Below are 21,666 nucleotides of genomic sequence, written 5' to 3' on the forward strand. Positions count from 1 at the left end.
TAAAAGGACCTGCATTTCAAGGCGGGCACATAATTTATCAGCACATACACATTACTCAAAGCTAGGGGAGTTCGATGCAATTTATTTCTCCAATAAAACCTCTTCAAACTAATCTGTGTATTTGCAGGATATCCAGATGGAACTGCCCAAGAGGGAGTTGGAAATAGAGGTTCAGAAAACAAGTTCTGAACTTTGAGTTTCAAGTATATTAGAGATGACTAAAGACATAGATCAGTGGTTCTCAAACTTGAGCATCTCAGTCACCCAGAGAGGTTGTAGAGTGCTGGGCTCACGCCCAAAATTTGATTTAGTGGGCCCACATTTTTAGCAAGTTCTCCAAAAATGTTGTCAGGTGGGGAACCATACTTGAGAACCACTGGAGCCCACAGTGGAGCCTGACCTCACTGCCGAGGCCTAAGCCAAAACCAAGTTGGATTGAGCCCCCCAGGAACCCCCAAAACCAAAAATATTTTATGTACATTCATGGTACCACTATTGCCATTATAGCGATTAGAAAACTGCCACTGTACATCAGATGTTAGAGTTCACATTTTCTGATGATCTGCCCTAAGAACTCCCCTAAACCAGTTCTATTTGCAGCCCTTCCTTTTCTTAATATTCACCTTCACCAGCCCCCCTAAACTGAGAGAGCTGATCCTCTGCCATGTCTTTTGTCACAATTATGTCATCTGGTGGTCATGGGAATATGGAGTCATAGGCCCTATGTGCATAAAGGACCTCTGGAAATCATTTGGTCTAATCTAGGGGCAACAGAAAGTAAGGTTAATACAAACTGCCGGAAAATGAACAAAGTCTGAGGTTCCCCAATCTTTCCACATCATATGGGAGACTTAATAATCCCAATTACTCATGAACAAAATTGTTATAAGCCCTCTAAAATCCAAAACATTCTAGTTTGGTGAAGTCCATAGGAAAACAAGATTAAACACACAGAAACTAGAAAATGTCTGCTCAGGGTGCCTGGATGGCTCAGTTGGTTAAGTGGCTGTCGTTAGGTCAGGTCATGATCCCAGCATCAGGCTCTGCAGGGAGCCTGCTTCTCCCTCTCCTCCCAGCTTGTGCTTTATCTCTCAAATAAATGAATAAAGTCTTAAAAAAAAAAAAAAAAAGTTGGGGGGGGAAGTGCTTTCCTCAATTCAAAGAACATTTATGAAATGTTTATTATGTGCTAGGACCTAGGACAGCAAAGTTTACTAACAGTCTTTAACCTCAGGTCTATTGGAGGAGATTAATTTTTTTTTTTAAAGATTTTATTTATTTGACAGAGAGAGACACAGCGAGGGAACACAAGCAGGGGGAGAGGGAGAAGCAGGCTTCCTGCAGAGCAGGGAGCCTGATGCGGGGCTTGATCACAGGACCCCAAGATCATGACCTGAGCCGAAGGCAGATGCCCAACGACTGAGCCACCCAGGCACCCCGGGAAGATTAAATTTTTAAAAATTATAAACACTGTAAGAAAGCAAACACACCTGTAGTGAGAACAGGTGTAAGGGACTTTACTCTATCATCCCAAACCAGAAATAATTTCTCTTCTCTGATTCCAAGCACTTTCATTTCTCTCCTTGAAATACTTTTATCAGGGAAGGTTCACCTATGACACTCAAGGTGAAAAAAGGACAATCAGGAATTCACCAACTTAAAGTGTAGGTATTTCAGGCAAAGACAAGTACAAAGGAACTGGGGCAAGAAGGAGCAATTCCAATACATTTTTCCTAAGAGCCAGAGCACCATACAAGAAAACCATAACAGGAAATGACAGGGAAAACAATTTTTTGGTAGGAACCAGACAGAGTGCTTTAAACCATCTGTTTTTAAATAGTAGCCTTCAAAGGCAAGTTCTTTATCCTTAAAACACAGCTATTTAAGACAGGATACAATTAGAAGAACTCAACTTTCACTGAGCTTAAATGCAATGCGACAGATAACCTTTCACATATTTTTTTAAAATTCTTTTTTCTTAGGGATTTGGAGGGACTATTTTCCAACTATAAATATTTTTAAAGTAGTATCTGGCAGTTTCCTAACCAATTGAGTATATTGTTCTGCCATAAACCACCTCACATCTTCCAGCAAGACAAAAGCCACTAAGTTTGAATAAAGACATCACCCAATGAATTAGGACACAAAGTTTGCTTTAAATATTTTTTTGGGGGAAAGGACACCAACTTCTACTCAATCGAGAGAAACATTTTTACAGTCTTGAGGTCTTTTATTTTCTTTACATTTATCATGCCATGAATTCATAGGGAATGGGTTCCAGCAGTTCGGGCTCCTTTCCATTAGTTCTCACAAAGTGTGCTTCTCTGGGTGGGGCAGGCTATTAAAAAAAAAAACCAAGAACAGTAATCAATTTCAAAGTGTTCTCAGGAACAAATAACATACTCAAATTCATTAACTTTCATATAAAAGAAAATTACCACTGAGCAAGTTTTAAAATTCCCAAGATCAATACCAAGAAATCATCTGTCAAGCACTCACCTGGCGCTTCAGTTGAACCCAAGTACCTTTCTCTTTGGCTTCCTTCTTTTTCTGATCATTTTCCTTCACACGCTTCAGGAAGCTGTCTCGGCTCTTTGAGTGTTTAATATGCTCAATGCGTACATTAATTCTCTTGGCAAGAATCTTGCCCCTGGGGAGAATCAACATTACTATAAACGCTTCAGCAAAAATGTAACCAAGTCCAATTTTATTTGGCAGTTTCATTTATTAAACCAACCACAAACCTTTTACCAACAGATAGCATTACTCAGCAAGGCGATGGCTAATTTACAATCATTAATTGTACTCTAAGAGGCCTTGAAGCAAACATCTCCACTTTTTTTTTTTTTTTTTTAAGATTTATTCACTGGGGTGCTTAGGTGGCTCAGTCAGTGGAGCCTTCCACTCTTTGGTTTAGGCTCAGGTCACAATCCTAGGGTCATGGGATTGATCCCCTAGGTGTCGGGATCTGCACCCAGCAGGGTGTCTATTGGAGATTCTCTCTCTCTCTCCTCTCCCTCTGCCCCTCCCCATGCTCATGTTCTCTCTCTAAAAATAAGTAAAAGATTTATTTATTTATTTTAGGGGGGTAGAAGGAGAGGGAGTCTTAAGCAGACTCCATGCTGAGCATGGGGCCTGACGTGGGGCTCGAGAGCCCACAACCCAAGCCAAAATCAAGAGATGCTTCACCAATTGCACTACCCATACGCCCCCAAACATCTCCACTTCTAAGCTTTCTTTTGATGAGGTGACAGACCTTGAAATACTATATAACCAAAACCAAATCACTAACTCAATTTATTACTTACTATTCTTTTTTATACTCTGAAAACTAGAACTGCTTAACACCAAACCCTAATAAAACTTTCCATTAAGTCTAGTTCAATTTGTTTCCTCTGACAGGATACAAGGCAAACACCCAGTTTGCTTGAGTTTTAAAAGGATATTTCCTTTGCCCCACTTGAATGACCAATAAAGACATAAGTCCAATTGGCAAAGTGAAAAGGGGGTATGGGGTATGAAGGAATACTGATCAGCTAAAAAGAACCCTGACTAAAAAGAACCCTGACATTACTTACTTAACTTGTTTGTTTACAACAATGCCAACAGCATGCTGAGTAACATTGTAGACTCTTCCAGTTTTGCCATGGTAACATTTGTGGGGCATTCCTTTTTGAACAGTGCCCATTCCCTGTTAAGAAAGGAGATGAAAGTTATGTCAGCATTTCCCCTTCCTTTTACATCCTGACTCTTATTAAAGTAACTAAGATACTCTAAAATTTTTTTCTTTTAAATGGCAACTCAAGAGCTTTCAGAGCCGGTGAAATGTGTTTTTCACATTGCTTTAAGCAATCAAAAAGACAATCATCATTAAGCTCCAGAGTACCAGGATACATTTAAATATTGGTCACAAAACAAAACTGTCACTTGTTTTTACAAAAGTAACAATCTCTATCACCATCAACAATTAAATTTTGCACTAAGGTATTATTCCTTTCTACCTCCACAAATTCACAACCTGTTAACAAGTAACGAGAAAATTCTTAGACTCAGGAATAGCACTTTAAAACTGGTTTCTGAGTTAAATAGCCATTCTACACTTACCAGCTCTTATTCAGACCAAAGATTTTTCCCTATTCAGGAGAATAAAAAGCCAACAGATGCAACATACACTAGTATCTGAATTCCAAATTAAACTTTTCTACCTTCTAATATTCTGTAGGTTATTTACCCAATTGTAGAATTTACCTTGATGTCCACAATATCACCTTTTTTATAGATTCGCATGTATGTGGCCAAAGGAACAACTCCTGCACCCAAAAAAATGAGTATAGTCAGTATCAAGATTAAAAAGTCTAGAGTATAAAAGAAACATGCAAGCTTATTAGCTTTCAACACTCTATTTTTGACAGTTGTATTTTTAAATCTTATTTATAAGAAACTACTATATGAAATTTATGCTTTTATTACAAAAACAAGTTAGGTAGATGTTGGTTAATTAATGCCATTTAGTAAGAATGCATTGTATGAAGGTATGCTATGTTTGCTCTCTAGAGGGTAAATCTACTTACCATGTTTTCTAAAAGGTCTAGAGAACATATAGCGGGTGCCTCTCCTCTTTCCCTTTGTGTTGGTCATTTTGGCGAATTACTGAAAACAGAAAGTATAAAACAGTTAAATGCAAATGCAAAATTGACATTTGTCTTTTTAAACAAAAACCAATCAAACAACCCTGTAAATGTCAAACACTTGCATTACAGGAGCTACAGAATTAAGAAATGTAAGCTGATTCACCAATCCATATTTCTCATAAACGGTAAAAACCCATCATTTTGGCATGTAAGATTTTTGCCGAAACTGCCTAAGCGTTGTTAACGTTAAAGCTACTAAGTAGCAGGATTTTATTTTAAACCCACACCAGTACTTTCCCTGTTAGAACATAAAAACACAACAAAACTTCTAAAACCACGCTGTCTGTAGTAGAACCCAGCCCAGAATGCCAAAGGCACTGGGATTAACTAATTTGTTGGTAATTTATTTGTTGTTGGAGAACAAGACAAATCAGCCCTGCATTTTTACATGGTGATTAAACCCCTTCTCTTATTGGTGTTATTTTTTGTGACAGTGTATCTTATACAGCATCTGCCATGAATTTCCAAATCACTTCATACTTCTGATTACTCCATCATTTACTAATAAACGTATGTAGAGTTGAAGGGTTTTGAAAAACACAGGCTTTATAACTACTGACCTAATCTGACTTAGGTTCTGCCATTTGCTTCCTGAGAAATTTATATTTAAATTCTGATCCTCATCTGCGAAATGGGGTTAATACTCTTACAATTAACTGAGGTAATGTCTACAAAGCATTCAGCAAGTTCTAGCCTATGGCTTAGTAAGTGGTAATCAATTTATCATTATCTAAGAATTCACAGATAGGCATTTCAAATCAAGTATTTCACTGTTTCCCAAAAGGTTAAAACAATGGTTTTTATTGCTTTAGGTCATTCGAGGGCAGAACTATCATTGCTGAGAATTACTCCTACCACAAAGCAGATATGTTAAGTCAGGCTTAACCTGATGGGACTGTAACATAAATCAGTCTCTTATTAACATTCCTTTTTTTCTTATTTTACGATTTATTTGAGAGAGAATGAGAGAGAGCACACAAGCAGGGGGAGCAGCAGACGCCCCACGGAGCAGGGAGCCCGACGCGGGGCTCGATCCCAGAACCCTGGGATCATGACCTGAGCCCGACTGAGCCACCCCGGTGCCCTCTTATTAACACTTCTTAAAGAAAAGTGACTCCAAAGTACCTTATTCATTAACCTGGGAGGTATGGAGACACAATGTTTCACCTAACCCACCAAAACCAAATCATTGTTACAACAAATGCATCCGTTACTTTTTAAAAAGGCAACTAAGCATCTATTAAGTGCCAAATATTCTGCTTTAATCCTCAAATTCTCTACATTTGTGTCAACTCATACCCAAGTGTCAAGTTCACAAACAACAGATAGTCTGCAGGCCCAAATCACTTTATGGAGTCACTAAGTGGCAGATTCAGTAATGGAGAGTAATTTGACTCCAGTGTCCGTTGTCTTTCCACCAGATCCATTCTCCCCAGAAAGAAATCTATCTTACATCACGAACCAACACACGCTTTAAAAAAACAATAACAAGTAGGAAACAGTGATGCTTTAGATTATTTAACAGTACCAAACAGGACCCACTATAAAACGGAACCTACAGTTTGCTCAACTCTGGTAACTAACATTTACAAACTAGATGAAAAGACGAAAGAAAAAAAGGATGAAAAAAAGAAAAGTAAGATTAAGTGGTAATTCAATGACTTTCCCCCTAAGATTCCAAATGAGACACCTAACTATTCACATGCTGCCCCAGCGTTAACAAAACAATACTTGTGGCAACCTGAAAGCACTTTCCGTTTGTCCAAATGCGATTTGGGGCCCCAATTTAAATCAACCGGATTAATTTCACGCACTAAAGCCGAGCGGTCTACAGGTCCTATCATGCAAGGCATCCACTGTTCTCGGACCGCAAACCCAGGTTTTCACACACAACTAGGCCTCACCGGAAGTTAAAGCACATGCCTTTAAACCCGTAAACCCATTCCTACTACCCCTAAGCCGCTATCCCACAGCATCACAGGTTTAGGCTTTACATTAGTGGCAAAAACGCCACACTGAAGAGTTCGAAAGGCACTGGGCCACGCGGCCGCACAAAACCTGTCCGAAGGCCCAGAATACCGAGGCTGAAGCCGTGGGGACACAGGAAAAACAAATTCTTTCCCAGACTGACCCGAACTGCCTCACCCCAGGGACTCGGCTTCGCTTTTCTCGAGTCTCTCCCCACGCAGGGCCGCGGCCTTGCCGTCTGGTCCTCAGCCCCCGCCCCGGCGCACGCCGCTCCTGGTCTGGGACGAACATAACTCCACCACCCAGGTCAGTGGGCCCAGGACAAGCTAGACGGTCTCTCAAGGACCTCAGTGCACTGCCGCTGTGGTCACAAGTTCACAACTCGAGTCCGTGAGACACGCGGCACCGGGAGCCACGCGCAGGCCCTACCTGGAAGATGGCGGTTCCGGCCGAAAAGAAGGAGGCGGGGCCGCAGCGCGCGCCTTACAAGGGCCTACGGGCTGCCCACAGCACTGCCTGAAAGAAATGCCAGCCGAAAGCAACTCTTCTGGGGAAGGGGATCTTCTCAGAGAACAAGGGGAGCCTGGCAGAATATTTTTCTTTCTTGTGAAAAAGAGGCAATAGACCAACACAAGCTGACACTTGGATCTTTCCGGACAGCCCGGAAAGGGGCCTTCAGGGGCGTCAATCACGACGCCGGTGACCCAAGCGTGCGGACGTTTGCCTTTGCGTCGAGCTTACGCCGGAAGCGCGCGTGTGTCGGCGTCTCCGGGCGCCGCGGAGAGGTTGGTATAACGGCGTCTAAGCCTTTTGTGGGGCTCGTTAACAGCTCTGTGTTTGCAGAAATGATTACGTGGGCGCAGAAGACAAATTGTAATAAGGCAAACATATTATCCAGTTTGTATGTCTTTCAAGAGTTTTTTTTGCTCTATGAGTCAAGATATACCACACTCTTGCTGGCGTGTGCGTGTTAAACATGCATTTTGAAAGCAATTTGACAAAGTAAAACTGCAAATTTTCAAATACTGTACCCTAGTATTTTGCTCCTAAGTATATATCTTGTAGGAACGTTGACACATAAATCAGGACATAAAAGCAAAAAATTAGCAACATCCGCCGAAGAGAGTACATTCATTAATGGGATGCTCATATGATGGAATATGCCAGTAAATCAATACTAGACCCAGAAATATGAGACGAAAAGAGGAGGATGTGGAACGTATAGTATGACGATCTACATAGAATCTGAAAACATGTAAAACAGTACCGTATGTTGCTTAGCTACATATGCATACGTAATGGAAGTAGTCAAGAAATAAAAGGGAAAAAAATCGAATTTAGAAATCTATTTCATGTCCAGTAGGGAAGGAACCATGAAGTAGTATAAGAGGTTTTTACTATCTCGACTATTACTGAAAATATAGGTAGCCATTGTTTTATTTGTTACACTTTTTGATATATATTATTTTAATAGCGTGTTTTTTAGAGTAGTGTTAGATTTATTTTAAAACATTTTTGAGAAAATAGTGCAAAGAATTTCTGTATACCTGGTACCCAGTTTCCCCTATTAACATTTTACATTGGTATGATGTATTTGTTACAATTAGTGGACCAATTTTGTACATTATTGGTAACTAAAATCCATTGTTTATTCAGACTTCCTTAATTTTACCTAATATTCTTTTTCTGTTAGGATTCCATCCAGGATACCACATTATATGTAATTATCATGTCTCCTTATGCTGTGGCATTTTCTCAGACTGTCCTTGTTTTTGATGAACTTGACAGTTTGAGGAGTAGTGGTCAGCTATTTCGTAGAATGTCCCAGTACTGGAATTTGTCTGATGCTTTTCTCATTGTATTATTTTTATGATGTATTTTCTAAAAGTCAGCTAAATAACAAAAATCTTAACCTGTTTGAATTTAAATAACGTTATCCCATTGATTTTTTGCGTTTGACTTACTCTCCGATGCATCTGGAATTTGTAATTTCTAAAAACTGCATAGGCTCCAAAGTTTTGATTTTTATACATTCTGTGACTGTAATCTTTAGCCTTGAGTTCACTTGCTCAAGAACTTGAGGAATCAGGAGCCAGTCTTCATCGATTCCTTTAATACATTGACTCCTTTTTTTTTTTTTTTTTAAGATCTTATTTATTTATTTGACAGAGACACAGCGAGAGAGGGAACACAAGCAGGGAGAGTGGGAGAGGGAGAAGCAGGCTTTCCGCTGAGCAGAGAGCCCGATGTGGGACTCGATCCCAGGACCCTGGGATCATGACCTGAGCTGAAGGCAGACGCTTAATGACTGAGCTACCCAGGCGCCCCTAATACATTGACTCCTCCACCTTAACTGTAACCACTAATTCCCTTTAGCTTCTATATTCTTTTTTATCCAACTTAATTTTTAGTAGTTCATCATTACAGTTACTCCATCTCAACTAACTCAAGTCAGTCTTCCATATCACTCTCCTAACAAATGTACAACCTTGGATAAATGCAACCTCTGTTTTCTTCAACACGTAGAGAATTTTTAAAATTATGGTATGTCATGTAAAAAATCAAGATTTCTGGCTCCTCTTTGAAAAATCAGAGGATGTGGCAACATAGGATTGACACTTTGGGTGGTAGCAATCCAGTGGCCACCCCATTTAGACTGGATATATATTCTTGAGTTTCATGTCCACTGAGCCTGCTTCAGTTGTTTACTTGTCTTGCCCCTGCCAGCATTTGAGCTTTTAGCCCCTGCCATACATTCAAGATCAACAATTCTCAAGTGGTGCCTAACAGCCCCATGCAGTTCCAGAGTTAGTTTACACACCTACTCTCTGTAAAGGTTATCTCACATTTTTTCTTCGATAACCAAATCTTCCATCCCTTTTCTTCACCTTTCTTTAGCTGATAATTGCTTTGTTTTTATCAGTGTACAAACATGTTTTGGTCTTTCCACCCAAAACCCACAACCCTCTCCTTCCACCTTCCTGGCCCTGCTTGACTGCATCTTTTCCTCCTACACTGCTCCATACTTTCTTCCATCAAGGTTTTTAAAAAAAGAATCATTTGAAATTACTGTTTTTGTACATCAAAAACTGTCCGATGTCAGCAAGGTCATATGGTTTAACCTAATACATGAACGTTACTATCTCTTATCTCCCATTCTGTTTTCAGTTTAATCTGACTTCTGCCCTAGTCATTGCCACTAAAGCTGCTTCCATGTTACCAAATCCAAAAGATATTCTCTGTTCATGTCTTTCTTCACCTCCCAGAAGCTTTGGCCATTCCCTTCTTGAAACAGTATCCTTTCTGACCACTCCACAGCCTATTTTGCTGGTTTTCTTTATTTTTCCTGTCCTCTAAAATAATAGAGTACCTCAGGACTTGGAATTAGTTCCCCTGCTCTTCTCTTTCTCCATTCTCTTCTTGGGGAATTCTATGTATACCTATAACTTTAAATTTCATCTCTATCCTGCTTACTGCCAGATTTATTTTTTAAATTCGGGACTCTTCTCAAAACTATTCAGGGTAACATCTATTCTTGGATACCTTCGGTATCTCGAAGTTAATGTGTCCACAATAAAACTTATTATTTCCACCCCCAAACCGGTTTTCAGTCCAATATTTCCCATGTCAGTAAATAACATAAACCAGAAGCCTTGGTTTCATTTTTAAGTTTTCCTTTCCCCCCACCATATCCAATCCATCAGCAAATTTTGTCCCAGATGGCCTGCCTCTTCCCATCTCTACCGCCACCACTAAAATCTCTCGCCCGAACTAGCAACGGACCCGTTAAGGTCACTTTTTTCTCTCTTGCTTCTGCTCTGTCCATTTTCTTTTCTTTTCTTTTCTTTTTTTAAGATTTTTTATTTATTTAATTGACAGAGAGAGAGAGAGAGACACAGTGAGACGCAGCGAGAGAGGGAACACAAGCAGAGGGAGTGGGAGAGGGAGAAGCAGGCTTCCTACCGAGCAGGGAGCCCAATGCGGGGCTCAATCCCAGGACCCTGGGATCTTGACCTGAGAGGAAGGCAGTCGCTTAACCAACTGAGCCACCCAGGCGCCCCTGCTCCATTTTCTACATAGTAGCCAGAATGATCTTTCAGGGATATAAATCTGATTGTATCATGACTTTGCTTAAAGTCCTTCCCTGGTTTGCAAGGTCCTGTGTAAACCAGTTCTTGGTTATCTTAGGTTCACTTGGTTCCCGACCCAGTTCATTGTAGCTCCCACTGCCTTCTGTAGTTCCCTGACCCAGGCCAGGTCTTTCTAGCCTCAGGGGCTTTATGCATGCTCTTCCCTTTGCCTTTCAGATGGCTCATTGTTTCTCATCTTTTTGTTTCCTGAACATTAACATACTACGTTGCTTTATATATCTACCTAGTTAGGAATTTAGAAAGATGTTTAAGTTACAAAGCAAATCCAAATGTCTGTGACCAAAATATTTGCAATTATATTTTAGGTAACCTTAAAAAATCTTTGTCATAGGAAAAATTTAATTCTAAGTCAGTAGTTCTGTTTTTTAGCATATTCTGTTATTTACCCCACTCATCAGTTGGTCCAGGCTAAGTGTAACCAAAATCATATTACTTTTAGCCTAAGAAAATAATAATTAAGAAAATAAAAATAATAGTACAATAAATCCAAAATTAAATGTGTTCTTGCTGTGACCCACTATTTTAGGCATTGTACATTGTTCTTGACTTAATTGAATAATAAGTAAATAATTGAACCCCAGTATGATGTGTGTATATGTGTGTATGCATACTTATACATGGACACGTGTATGTATGTGTATATACATGACAGAGAGACTGAGATAGATTTTTAATTGTATACACTAAAATGTACAGATCCTAACTGTACAAGTGGATGACTTTGTACTAACTTTTATAACCTTGTAACCAGTATTTCCAACAAAGGTACAGGGCATTGCCATCCTTGTGGAATACTCCCTGATGCTCCTTTCCAGCCAGTCCCTCGCCAGAACCATCCAATATTCTGATTTCTATAATTACAGATTAGTTTTGCCTATTCTTAAATTTCATATAAATGGTGCCATACATTGTGTACTCTTGTTTGGCTGTTTTTGTTCAGCTTGTTTTTGAGATTCCATCATATCATATGTACCAATAGTTCAATTCCTTTTTTTTTTTTAATATTTTATTTATTTATTTGACAGAGAGAGACACAGCCAGAGTAGGAACACAAGCAGAGGGAGTGGGGGAGTAAGAAGCAGACCTCCTGCTGAGCAGGGAGCCCGATGTGGGGCTTGATCCCAGGACCCTGGGACCATGACCTGAGCCAAAGTCAGACGCTTAACGACTGAGCCACCCAGGTGCCCCTCAATTCCTTTTTTAATACTAAATAGTATTCCACTATGTGAATATACTGCAAATTATTTATACATTCTTCTCTTGATAGAAATTGGGTTGTTTGAAATTTTTTGATACTGTGAATAAAACTGTCATAAACATTTTGTGAATATGTTTTAATTCCTTTTGGGAAAATACCTGGATTGAACATTACTTGACCATAAGGTAGGTGTGTGTCTAACTTCATAAAAAATTGCCAAATGGATTTTCAACGTGAACCCCCCCATTTTATTAGCATTTTCTTCTAAAGAGAGTGAGGCATTTATTTTTACTACAGGCTTTTAAAATAGGTTTGTGTCACTAGCTCTATCGTACACATCGGAAAACCATAGTGGTTTCCTGACTCTCTTATAGTCAATTTGTCTCCACTTTGAGATCATTAGTGTAAAGAGAAAAAGAAAAGCATTGAAACTTAAAAAAAAAAAGTGAAGTAAATTAAATGTGGAAAGAAGGAAAACTCAAAATTCATTTAATATTTATTAGCATCTAGATTATATCAGGTTACTACACTGAGTGATGAGACTATAAACATGAATAAAACATGACCCTCACCCTCAAGGACTCCACAAAGAGTTTGGTGGAAGAAAAAAGTGAGTGCATTCCAATATTCTAAGCGGTATAATAGAGGACACTGAACATGAACAGTATGGGCATTCCACGGATGATACCATGCACCTACATTAGAGGAAGGGAGCGGATGAAAGATGAACCCCTGGACAAAAAGGAAGCTTCCCAGAGAGGCTGGACTTGATGAGAGAGTAAAGCTTTGACCATAAAACAAGTAGTAAGAGTATTTTAGGCAGAGGGTATTTTAACTTCTATAAAAGCACAGAGATGAATAACAATTTTAAAAACTCAGAGAAATGAAAGTCATCCAATAGCTTTAGAAAATAAGGTCAACAAATGAATAGGAATGTGACTTATTAAAATGAGAGAAATTAATACTTAGTACCAGGCTTGAATAAAGTACTAAACAAAACCCATAACTTTTGGTTATTAAGCTAGTCACATCTCTATTTCTATTTTCACATTTTCTCCTGTGAAGGGATTTTAATAAGGTATATGTTTTGTTTTATTTTGGTTTTCAGAGGACATTGGCAGTTTAACTCCAGCAGGACACATTTTCCAAGCTAGGAGGAAACCTGGATCTATCCTCTATGTGTGAGGCTCTAGTGGGGAACTCTGTATGAGTATCAATCAGCTCCTTTTGATTTGCCCTTTGTCTTGGTAGACTGGTAGGAGAACAATTTCAAATGAGAAATGATTAGGAATTTCTAGTGTAGAAAGTATATAATGAGAATTCTTTTCTCCAGGGAAATGTCATTGTAATGATAAGTAATGGGGTCTGAAATACTATGAATAATTGAAAAACATATAGTGAAGAATAATTACATAAAATAGTCTTTTTTCCATTAAAATTTTCATTTGAGATCCTGAGAAGCTGGGGGCAGGGTAATGAGTAAGATAAAATCTATTTTTTAATCAAAGAGGCAAAGATTGCACTTTTCCACAATTTCATTTTCTGCCTGAAAATAGTGAAGCATAAACAGGTTTGTGACCATGTGAGTGGACGTTCAGATTGAATCTCAGCCCTCTAAACAGTGTCCTCATTGTCTGCATCCAGATTTTTCTGTTCCCAAATCCTGCTTTTTCTTCCAGCTTCTAAAATACCTTCAACTATCTTAGATGTTAAGACCAGTGCAACATGAGGAAGAACCTAGTCAAATATCAGAAGTGTTCAGACAGAAAAAGTGTTGCAGTGAGGGTTGGGGAAGCCATTGCAGTGCTTTATGGAAGCCCAATTATGTTTAGACTGTAAAGCACAATTTGGAAAAGTGGAAACAGATATGGTGTAGAGTTCTGTGGTAGGTAGGAAACATCTAGTGGACTGTTGAACTTGTAGTAAATTCAGGGAGACTCATCAGTTGGGGTCAACAATCCTTACTCTGAATGATTATGTTTGTTCTTTCTAGGTAATTTCATCACTTGAAGCTGCCGCATCTCTTCTGGCAAACTTACATTTTGTATTTGTAACGAAGGAGGAGGTTCATGCTCTGTTCCCACACGCATGCTTCATCATAATTTAGAGATGAAGGCTGACAAATAAATTTCATATCTGTTGTTAGCTCTGATTGACTTATTGATTGATTATGGCTACCTGGACCTAGTTGAGACGTTTCTGAGGCCAATTCCAGGCTTACTGAAAAGTAAAGATGATTAATGTCCAATGGAGGCTCATTGGAGAAAAAGTCCTCTTATGCCATATTCTTGTCACCTGTGGCTTAGATAACTGGTAGAAAGAGAAGTAGTTTCACTGGCGGAGTCAGAGGCCAGCCCAGACATGGAAACAGGCTAGAAGATAGTGTGGGGACATGGCTTATCATGGAGGAGGGGTGGGTACTTTGCAAGAGGGTCCCTAAATCAAAGCTAGAAAGAAGATATCTTTTTCCACTATGGGGGAGTGGGGACATGAGTTTTGGAGTCAGACAGACTAGGTTCTATATTCTATCACTTCCTGAAGTCTGTTTCTTTGTCCTTAAAGTGGAAGCACAGATACTTGTTTAGGAGGAGCTTGTATTTATAATCCCACATGAGATAATAAATGTAGAACATCTTTTCCATTTTGTAACAAAGCATCTCATCTCCCTTGCTCTCCTTTATAGCTTCTCATAGTCCAAGTGTTCTCAGAGTCTGGGTCTGTGGACCCCTGGGTGTTTCTGAGACCTTTGCAAGGCATGTGTGAGGTCAAAATTACTTTCATAATAGTGTTGAGACATTATTTGCTTTTTATACTGCACTGACATTTCTCTGATGATGCAAAAGCAATAATGGGAAAAACAGCCTAGAGCTTTACCATGAATCAAGGCTGTGGCACTAGTCACTATTGTACTTTTCACCACCATGCACTCTTAGGGTCAAAAAAAAAAAAAAGCCAGTTCACTTAATAATATGCTTGATCAGGGCAGTAAAAATCATTAATTTTATTTGATCTCCATCCCTGAGTACACATCTTTTTAATAAATTGTCATAAAATGGGAACCATGCAAAAGACACTAGTGCTATATGACCAGTACAGTAATTGTCTGGAGGAAAAGCACCTGCTCTGCTGTTTGAGTTGAAAGCTGAACTAACCACCACTTTTTCCCATTGAACACTATTTTTACTTGCAAGAACAACAGACAAATTTTATGGCAAGTCGGAGTTGCGTATTTGGCTGACATTTTCCGATAAATGAACTTAACCGGACTATTGCTGCTTCAAGGGAAACAACTGACAATGGTGCCAATGAAAATTTGAGCTTTTACGGAGAAATTATAATTTTAGGAAACTTGTATCCACCACCGTGAGCCTGACAGTTTCCTACAACTCAGATAGTTTTCTGATTAGATCATTGGCGATATGAACAAATATTTTGTTTTATATAATTAAATGTGTCAACATTTGGATTATCTGCCTGAGTGAGCCATACTTTCAGATGACCGATACATAATGTTACAAAGCAAGGAATGGGAAAAGATCATTTGAAGTGTAAGACAGACCAATAGATTTTAATGTCCCAGCATGAAAATGTCACCGATAGCATTTCAGATTTCACACTGCAACTACTCTTTTAAAAAATCTGCCACTTGTTGAGTGTTGGTGTAGCATCAAGTAAGATTAGCCACAGTTACCTGTAAAAGTTATGAAAATACTCCTCCCTTTTATAGTATACCTGTGTGAGACTGGACTTTCTTCATGTACTTCAACCCAATGGCATATGGCAACAGATTCAATGCAGAAGCAAACAGGAGTGTCCAGCCATTTTCGATGGAGCTAGACCTTAAGGATATCACAAAAAGGTAACACAATGCCACATTTCTCACCAAATGGTGCAGCAAAAAAGAAATGCAATGAAAAAAATTTACTTTGGAAAATATGGTTGTCATAAAAAGATATTATCATGTATGAGGTTTCTATTCTTTTTAAATAAATTAATATTCCTAGACATGATTCATTTTAATTTCTAATATGGTAAATATCGATAGACAAAAATTCATATAAACAAAAAGTTCCAATTTGTCCTCATTCATTTTTAAGAGGTAAAGGGGTTCTGAGACCAAAAAGTTTAAAAACATTGTCCTAGTCCCCTACTTCTGCTACTGCCAGGTGTGCTTTGACCCCCTGAGGAGAGCCAGGGATGTCACTGTAAGTTCTGGAAGTCATCTCCATTTGTAGCAAACTTTGACTATTATACAATTAGGGTGAGTCCCAGGTCAAAATAGGCAGGTACCCATAGTAATCTTGCTTCTGCAGAGTTATTCAGGAACATGAACACATGGGGTTATTTCCATTTTGCTTTGTGAGTTCTGAATAAGCCACGGTACAATTTTGCTGACTTGCCTTGAGCTGACGGTCTTCAATTCTTAATTTATCCTGTAATTAAGCTGATTTTGCTTCACTATTACTCTGTCATGTCCTTAGGTTGCCAGTGTAACTGCTTATTAGTCAAACAGGTCAAATTTTGTGGGAAAATCAGATAGGGAACTAGCACTTGGTTGTGCTTGTTAAAATTAATCCTGGAAACACTTTAAAAAGAAACCCACAAAAGTTTTCTCAAAACAGTCTTTCTGGATGTCAAATGAAATCGGTGAGCAATTAGGCTTCTGTCCTATGATAGATTCAAATTTTTCTGCTGACCGGCATAGTGTCCTGTCTCAATCTCTGAGCTATTACTCAGGTACTTGGCTGTTCTCTGATGGAATAAGAAGACTCTGCGGTTGAAATATTTTAACTACCGAACTTGCTGACAAAAGACTAAAACATTTTTAGCCATTAGAAAAATTACTCTGGCTAAGGTTTCATTTATGCCAGGAATTATCGAAAGAGGCTTTGTTGGGGGCGGGGGGACTGACAATAACTTTAACCATTATAATGAACCACAATGACATCAAAGTATTTCTGCAAAATAATTGATACAAATGCTTTTAAAGGTTTTAGCACTGGGATTTGTAGCTGAAACATAAAATTACGTGAAGAACCTTTGTCAGACTCAGTTTAATGCTACCAATTTGCACTCAGCTTTCAAATGTTATGGATACAATTCCATTGCCACCTATTCGAACTAATTTTCAGGTATCTGTAGTGCTTAAAGCTAGGTTTCAGTGGTATTTGAAAGCTGATTTATGTGCACAAAATTGATAAGATTCAATTTAAATCATTTGCTAGAATTCTACTTAATTGTAGTTGATCTAGGGGAAGACACTGAAACTGAGGAGAGGGGTGTGCTGACTTTGCACAGTGAATTTCAGAAAACTATAATGTAAGCTTCATGAAGGCAAGGACTTTGTCACTCTAGGCTTACCCCTTTGTATCCAGGGCTTAGCATACAGTATAGTAAAGGCTCAAAAAATATTTGGAAACAGATGGAAATAGAAGGGAGCAACAAGCTGACCCAACTGAATCAGTGTTAATATGGATAATTTTAATAACATGAATGGAATTTTAAGAAAATGATTATTTACAGTTGCAGGGTCTTATAATAGAATGATTTGATACCTAGGATCCACTTGAAATTGACAATGAATCCAACTTAGTCTGCTGCCCAGCTGACTCAAGCCATGCTCAGGGCATTTGTTCATTCATTCATGGAGCATACATTCATTGAGCACCTATTATGTGGCAGCATTGATCTAGGGTTAGAGATATAGGGGAATAAAATGGACAAAAATCCCTGTGCTCTTGAAGTTTACATTCTAGTGGGAGAAAGATAATGAAGAGTACACTATTTACGGTATTATGTTACAATATATACATTATGACAGATGGAGACAAGTGCGATGGAGAAAAAAAAATCAAGCAGGAAAGAGGAAATGAGGTGTTATGATTCAAAATAGAGTGATTAGAGAAGACCTCACTGAGAAGGGTATTTGAGCAAAGATCTGAAGAAAATGAGGAAGACAGTCATGCAGGTATCTGAAAGAAGAGCATGTCAAGCAAAGAGAATAGCAAGTGCAAAGATCCTGTGGACAAAGAGTGTCAGACATGTTTAAGCAACCTTGGGTTAGGGGTGTTTGATTGAACAGAAGATAACTGAAAGGAGAAACAGACAGTTCAAAAAATAATAGTCAGAGACTTCATTACCCCATCTCAGTAATGGGTAGAACAACCAGACAAAATTAGCAAGCATTTAGAACACTTAATACTATCAATCAACTAGACCTAACTGACATCTATAGAATATTTGAATAATAAAAGCAAAATAGACATCTTCTCAAGTGCACATGGAATATTATCCAGGATAGACCATATACTAGACCATAAAACAAGTTTCAAAAATTTAATTGAAATCATACAAAGTATGTTCTCAGTCCACAGGGGAACACAAGGAAAATTCTGGAAATCATAATCATGTGGAAATTAAATGACACACTATAAGTTACCAATTGGTCAAAGAAGAAATCATAATAGAAATTAGAAGATACTTTGAAATGAATGAAAATGAAATATAACAAAATGTATGAGATACCATGAAAGCAGTGCTTATAGCGAGACTTATAGCTTAAATTCTTTTTTAAAAATATTGCGGTATAATTGAATTGTAACATTATGTGAGTTTCAGGTGTACGACATAATGATTCAGTATTTGTATATATTGTGAAATGATCACCACAAAAAGTCTAGTTAACATCTGTCACCACACATCATTAAAAAGATTTTGAAACACAGGACACCAAAATGGGAAATTACTATGATTGTATGTAATAAAAAAGTAAACCTTGCTCTAACTGACATTTGACTGGAAACTGGGAGAGAAAGAAACCCTCAAATGCCAGAACCTTGTATTCACTCATGCCTTCCTCAGTAGTATGCACCCCCTTCTCCATTCTCACCCTCTGTACAAACCAGAAATAAGACAACTTACAAAAATTGTGGAGTCCCTTCTTTATAAAATTCTCTGTGGTGTGACAGATTTATTCATTAATCTTTTACCAAGCATTTCATTACATGCCTGTTTGATACTGGGACCCATTCCTGAGAGGGGGAAAAGTCAGTGTCTTTAGGGAAATTACATATTCTCCAGGGAAACTAATACTAAACTAGTAATTAGGAGATTATTTCACAATAATCTTTATATGTGCCATGAATGACCAGCTGAGACTATGAGAACATCAATAGTGCATGATCCTTATCCGGGACATCGGGGAAGACTTGCTAGAGGAGGTGACATCAAGCTGGAGGAGGAGGTGAGAGAACAGTTTTGGGACACGTGTACTCAAACACATTTTGAATTATTACCTGATTTATATGATTATATCCATACCCATGAAAAGTATACATTTTATCAGAGGCTACAAAACTGTGAATAAATTATTTTCAGTAATACATAGTTTAGGAAATGGACCTACACATTTCTATGGCTAGGTTGATATTTGAGAAGAATTTGCTATATAGATAACAAATGTTGAGTTTTTCAGCTTAGTAATATTTTTCCAGCTTGCTATTTGTTTTTGTGTGTTGGTATATTTAACAGTTTGTAAAATGTGTACATATTTCTATTTCTTGTGTGGATGTGGATGTGGATTTGATCATGTTTAGACTGAAATACAGAACCACAAATTAAAGGAAATATATTTTCCTGTTCAATATCAAGCACGCTATACTTCCTTAGGCACTTTTTTTTTTTAAGATTTATTTATTTATTTTAGAGCCAGAGTGAGAGAGCATGGTGGGGAATGGGCAGAGGGAGAGGGAGAGTGAGAATCTCAAGCAGACTCCCTGCTGAGCACAGAGCCCCATGTGGGGCTCCATGCAGCGCTCGACATGGGGCTCAATGTGGGGCCTGATCTCACCCCGAGACCATGACCCTGAGATCATGACCTGAGCTGCTATCAAGAGTCAGATGCTCAACCGACTGCACCACCCATGCTCCCCAATCCTTAGGCACTTTCTACAAAAAGTAGATAAAAAATAAAATTGTTTGATTTTTGGATGAATGTGTAATATGCAAAAGTAACAATCTGAAATCCTAAGTTCTACATAGGTCGGTCAACTCCCTGCCTTCTTTTCTTTCCTTTTTTTAAAGTCTTATATGTTGATGTATTTATATCTGTAGAAAGACCTGGAAACATCCACAGAATTATAGCTTCTCTTCAAGTCTTTTGAATTTGGGGTCAGATGGATTGTTTAGAGTGGTCTTTATAACTTTTACCTGGGGGTAGCCTGAAGGTTTTGCCAGATTCTCCTTATTGATACCCCCTAGGCCAAATCACACTTACATATGTGCTCTTTTGGCTGCAAGCGCCAAAATCCCAATTTAAATTAGCTTAGACAAAAAAGTCAATTTCGTAACAATGGAGGATGTTTGCTCCACCTGTTCTGAGCGTGAGCCTCCTTGTTCTCTCTCATGGCAAACCATCTTTCCACACAGAACAGAAACATGATCACTGAGAGCTCCTGAGCTTCTCAGCTGGCCAACTTGGCCACCTGCAGAGAAACCACCTCAACTCTCTGGGCCCTAAGTCCGAGAGCAGTGGGAAAGCACTCCTTAGGCCATAAGACTTCTAGATCCATCAACTGTGATGGGAGGCGGAGGGCTATGTGTGTGAAGTTGTATGATAACTGTAGCTCCTGAGAGAACAATCTGGGTGGAATGAAGGGGAAGTGTTCTCAGAAGAAGGAGGCAATCCTAGTAAGCAATCACGTATGAATCCACTCTGGGATTACTGGGAGTAATAAGCATGAGAGACTAGGAGTAAATGATGAATGAGGGACTCATGTTGGACATTTTATGTGACGTAAAGGGAGAAAAGAAGGTCGGGAGATTTCCCTGAGAACATAAGGAAACATGAGAAACTTTAGACACCCTGGGACATCATCCAAATGCTGACAAATGTTATGCCTCATTTACTTTCAAATACTCAAGTAAAAAACAGATGAAACAAATGGCAAGATGTTAATATTAAAACGAGGCAATGAATATAGGTGTTCATTATTCTAGTCCTTCTGTATATTTGAAAATTTTTCATTAAAAAAAGAAAAATAGATAATCAGATTCCAAAGTGGATCTCGAAAAAGAAGTAAGCAGCTCATGAGGGAAAGACGAAGTCAGTAGGTGGAGATACCATAGACTATTGAAACCATTTTTTTAAATTATCAAAATAATGTGTCTGACAAGGTAAATAAAAAAAGTAAGTACCCTCCTTAACGCACAAAAAGAAAAAAGGAAAAAGAAAAAAGAAATGAAGTACTGATCCATGCTCCATCATGAATGAACTTCAGAAACTTTACGCTAAGTGAAAGAAGACAGACCCGAAAGGCCCAACATTGTATGATTCCATTCATATGAAATGTCCAGAATAGCTAAATCCATAGAGACAGAAAGCATAAAAAGGATTTTCAGGGGCCGCTTAATGAGTACAGGGTTTCCTTTTGGGGTGATGCAGTGCTCTGGAAGTAGACAGTGGTGATACTGGAAGTAGACATGGTGATATAACACCGTGAATACACAAAATGCAGCTGAATCCTACATTTAAATAAATACTGTACTCTTAAAAGTTGTTACTCTCTAAATATAAATACTTTATATTATTATTATATTATTATTATATTATTATATATTATTTATAACTCATATTGTTATATTCAGTCTAACAGCATTG

At 38.5% G+C, this 21,666-nt stretch overlaps 1 protein-coding gene and 2 non-coding genes across 5 annotated transcripts; all 3 read right to left on the reverse strand.

The window, feature by feature from the left end:
• Positions 1–2,136: 2,136 nt before the first annotated feature.
• RPL21 (ribosomal protein L21) lies at positions 2,137–7,137 on the reverse strand. 3 transcript variants are annotated; one of them, XM_032403297.1, is made up of 6 exons: positions 7,089–7,137; positions 4,572–4,650; positions 4,249–4,310; positions 3,579–3,691; positions 2,500–2,650; positions 2,137–2,338 (listed from the first exon to the last, which is right to left on the reverse strand). In XM_032403297.1, exons 2-6 carry the CDS (start codon positions 4,636–4,638, stop codon positions 2,249–2,251), a joined length of 483 nt encoding a protein of 160 aa, XP_032259188.1. In that variant the 5' UTR covers positions 4,639–4,650; positions 7,089–7,137; the 3' UTR covers positions 2,137–2,248. The 3 variants fall into 3 exon arrangements, with proteins under 3 accessions (XP_032259188.1, XP_032259190.1, XP_032259189.1); XM_032403299.1 differs by lacking the exon at positions 7,089–7,137 and adding an exon at positions 6,837–7,079; XM_032403298.1 differs by lacking the exon at positions 7,089–7,137 and adding an exon at positions 6,823–6,846.
• On the reverse strand, positions 3,385–3,511 carry LOC116631838. Its single transcript, XR_004299287.1, has one exon. It is a non-coding gene; the product is annotated as a small nucleolar RNA SNORA27 (small nucleolar RNA).
• Positions 3,807–3,877, reverse strand: LOC116631829. Its single transcript, XR_004299279.1, has one exon. It is a non-coding gene; the product is annotated as a small nucleolar RNA SNORD102 (small nucleolar RNA).
• Positions 7,138–21,666: the final 14,529 nt, after the last annotated feature.

This window comes from Phoca vitulina, unplaced genomic scaffold (genome assembly GCF_004348235.1).
Source record: "Phoca vitulina isolate PV1807 unplaced genomic scaffold, GSC_HSeal_1.0 scaffold5, whole genome shotgun sequence".
Taxonomy (NCBI): Eukaryota; Metazoa; Chordata; class Mammalia; order Carnivora; family Phocidae; genus Phoca; species Phoca vitulina.

What these genes read in the sequence shown, in the direction of transcription:
- RPL21 (XM_032403297.1), bottom strand. Translation starts at nt 4,638, where the DNA reads ATGACCAACACAAAGGGAAAGAGGAGAGGCACCCGCTATATGTTCTCT. An exon ending in GTTGTAAACAAACAAGTTAA is followed by an intron (nt 2,651 to 3,578) that starts GTAAGTAATGTC and finishes GATTCTCCCCAG; the next exon opens with GGGCAAGATTCTTGCCAAGA. An exon ending in GGGTTCAACTGAAGCGCCAG is followed by an intron (nt 2,339 to 2,499) that starts GTGAGTGCTTGA and finishes TTTTTTTAATAG; the next exon opens with CCTGCCCCACCCAGAGAAGC.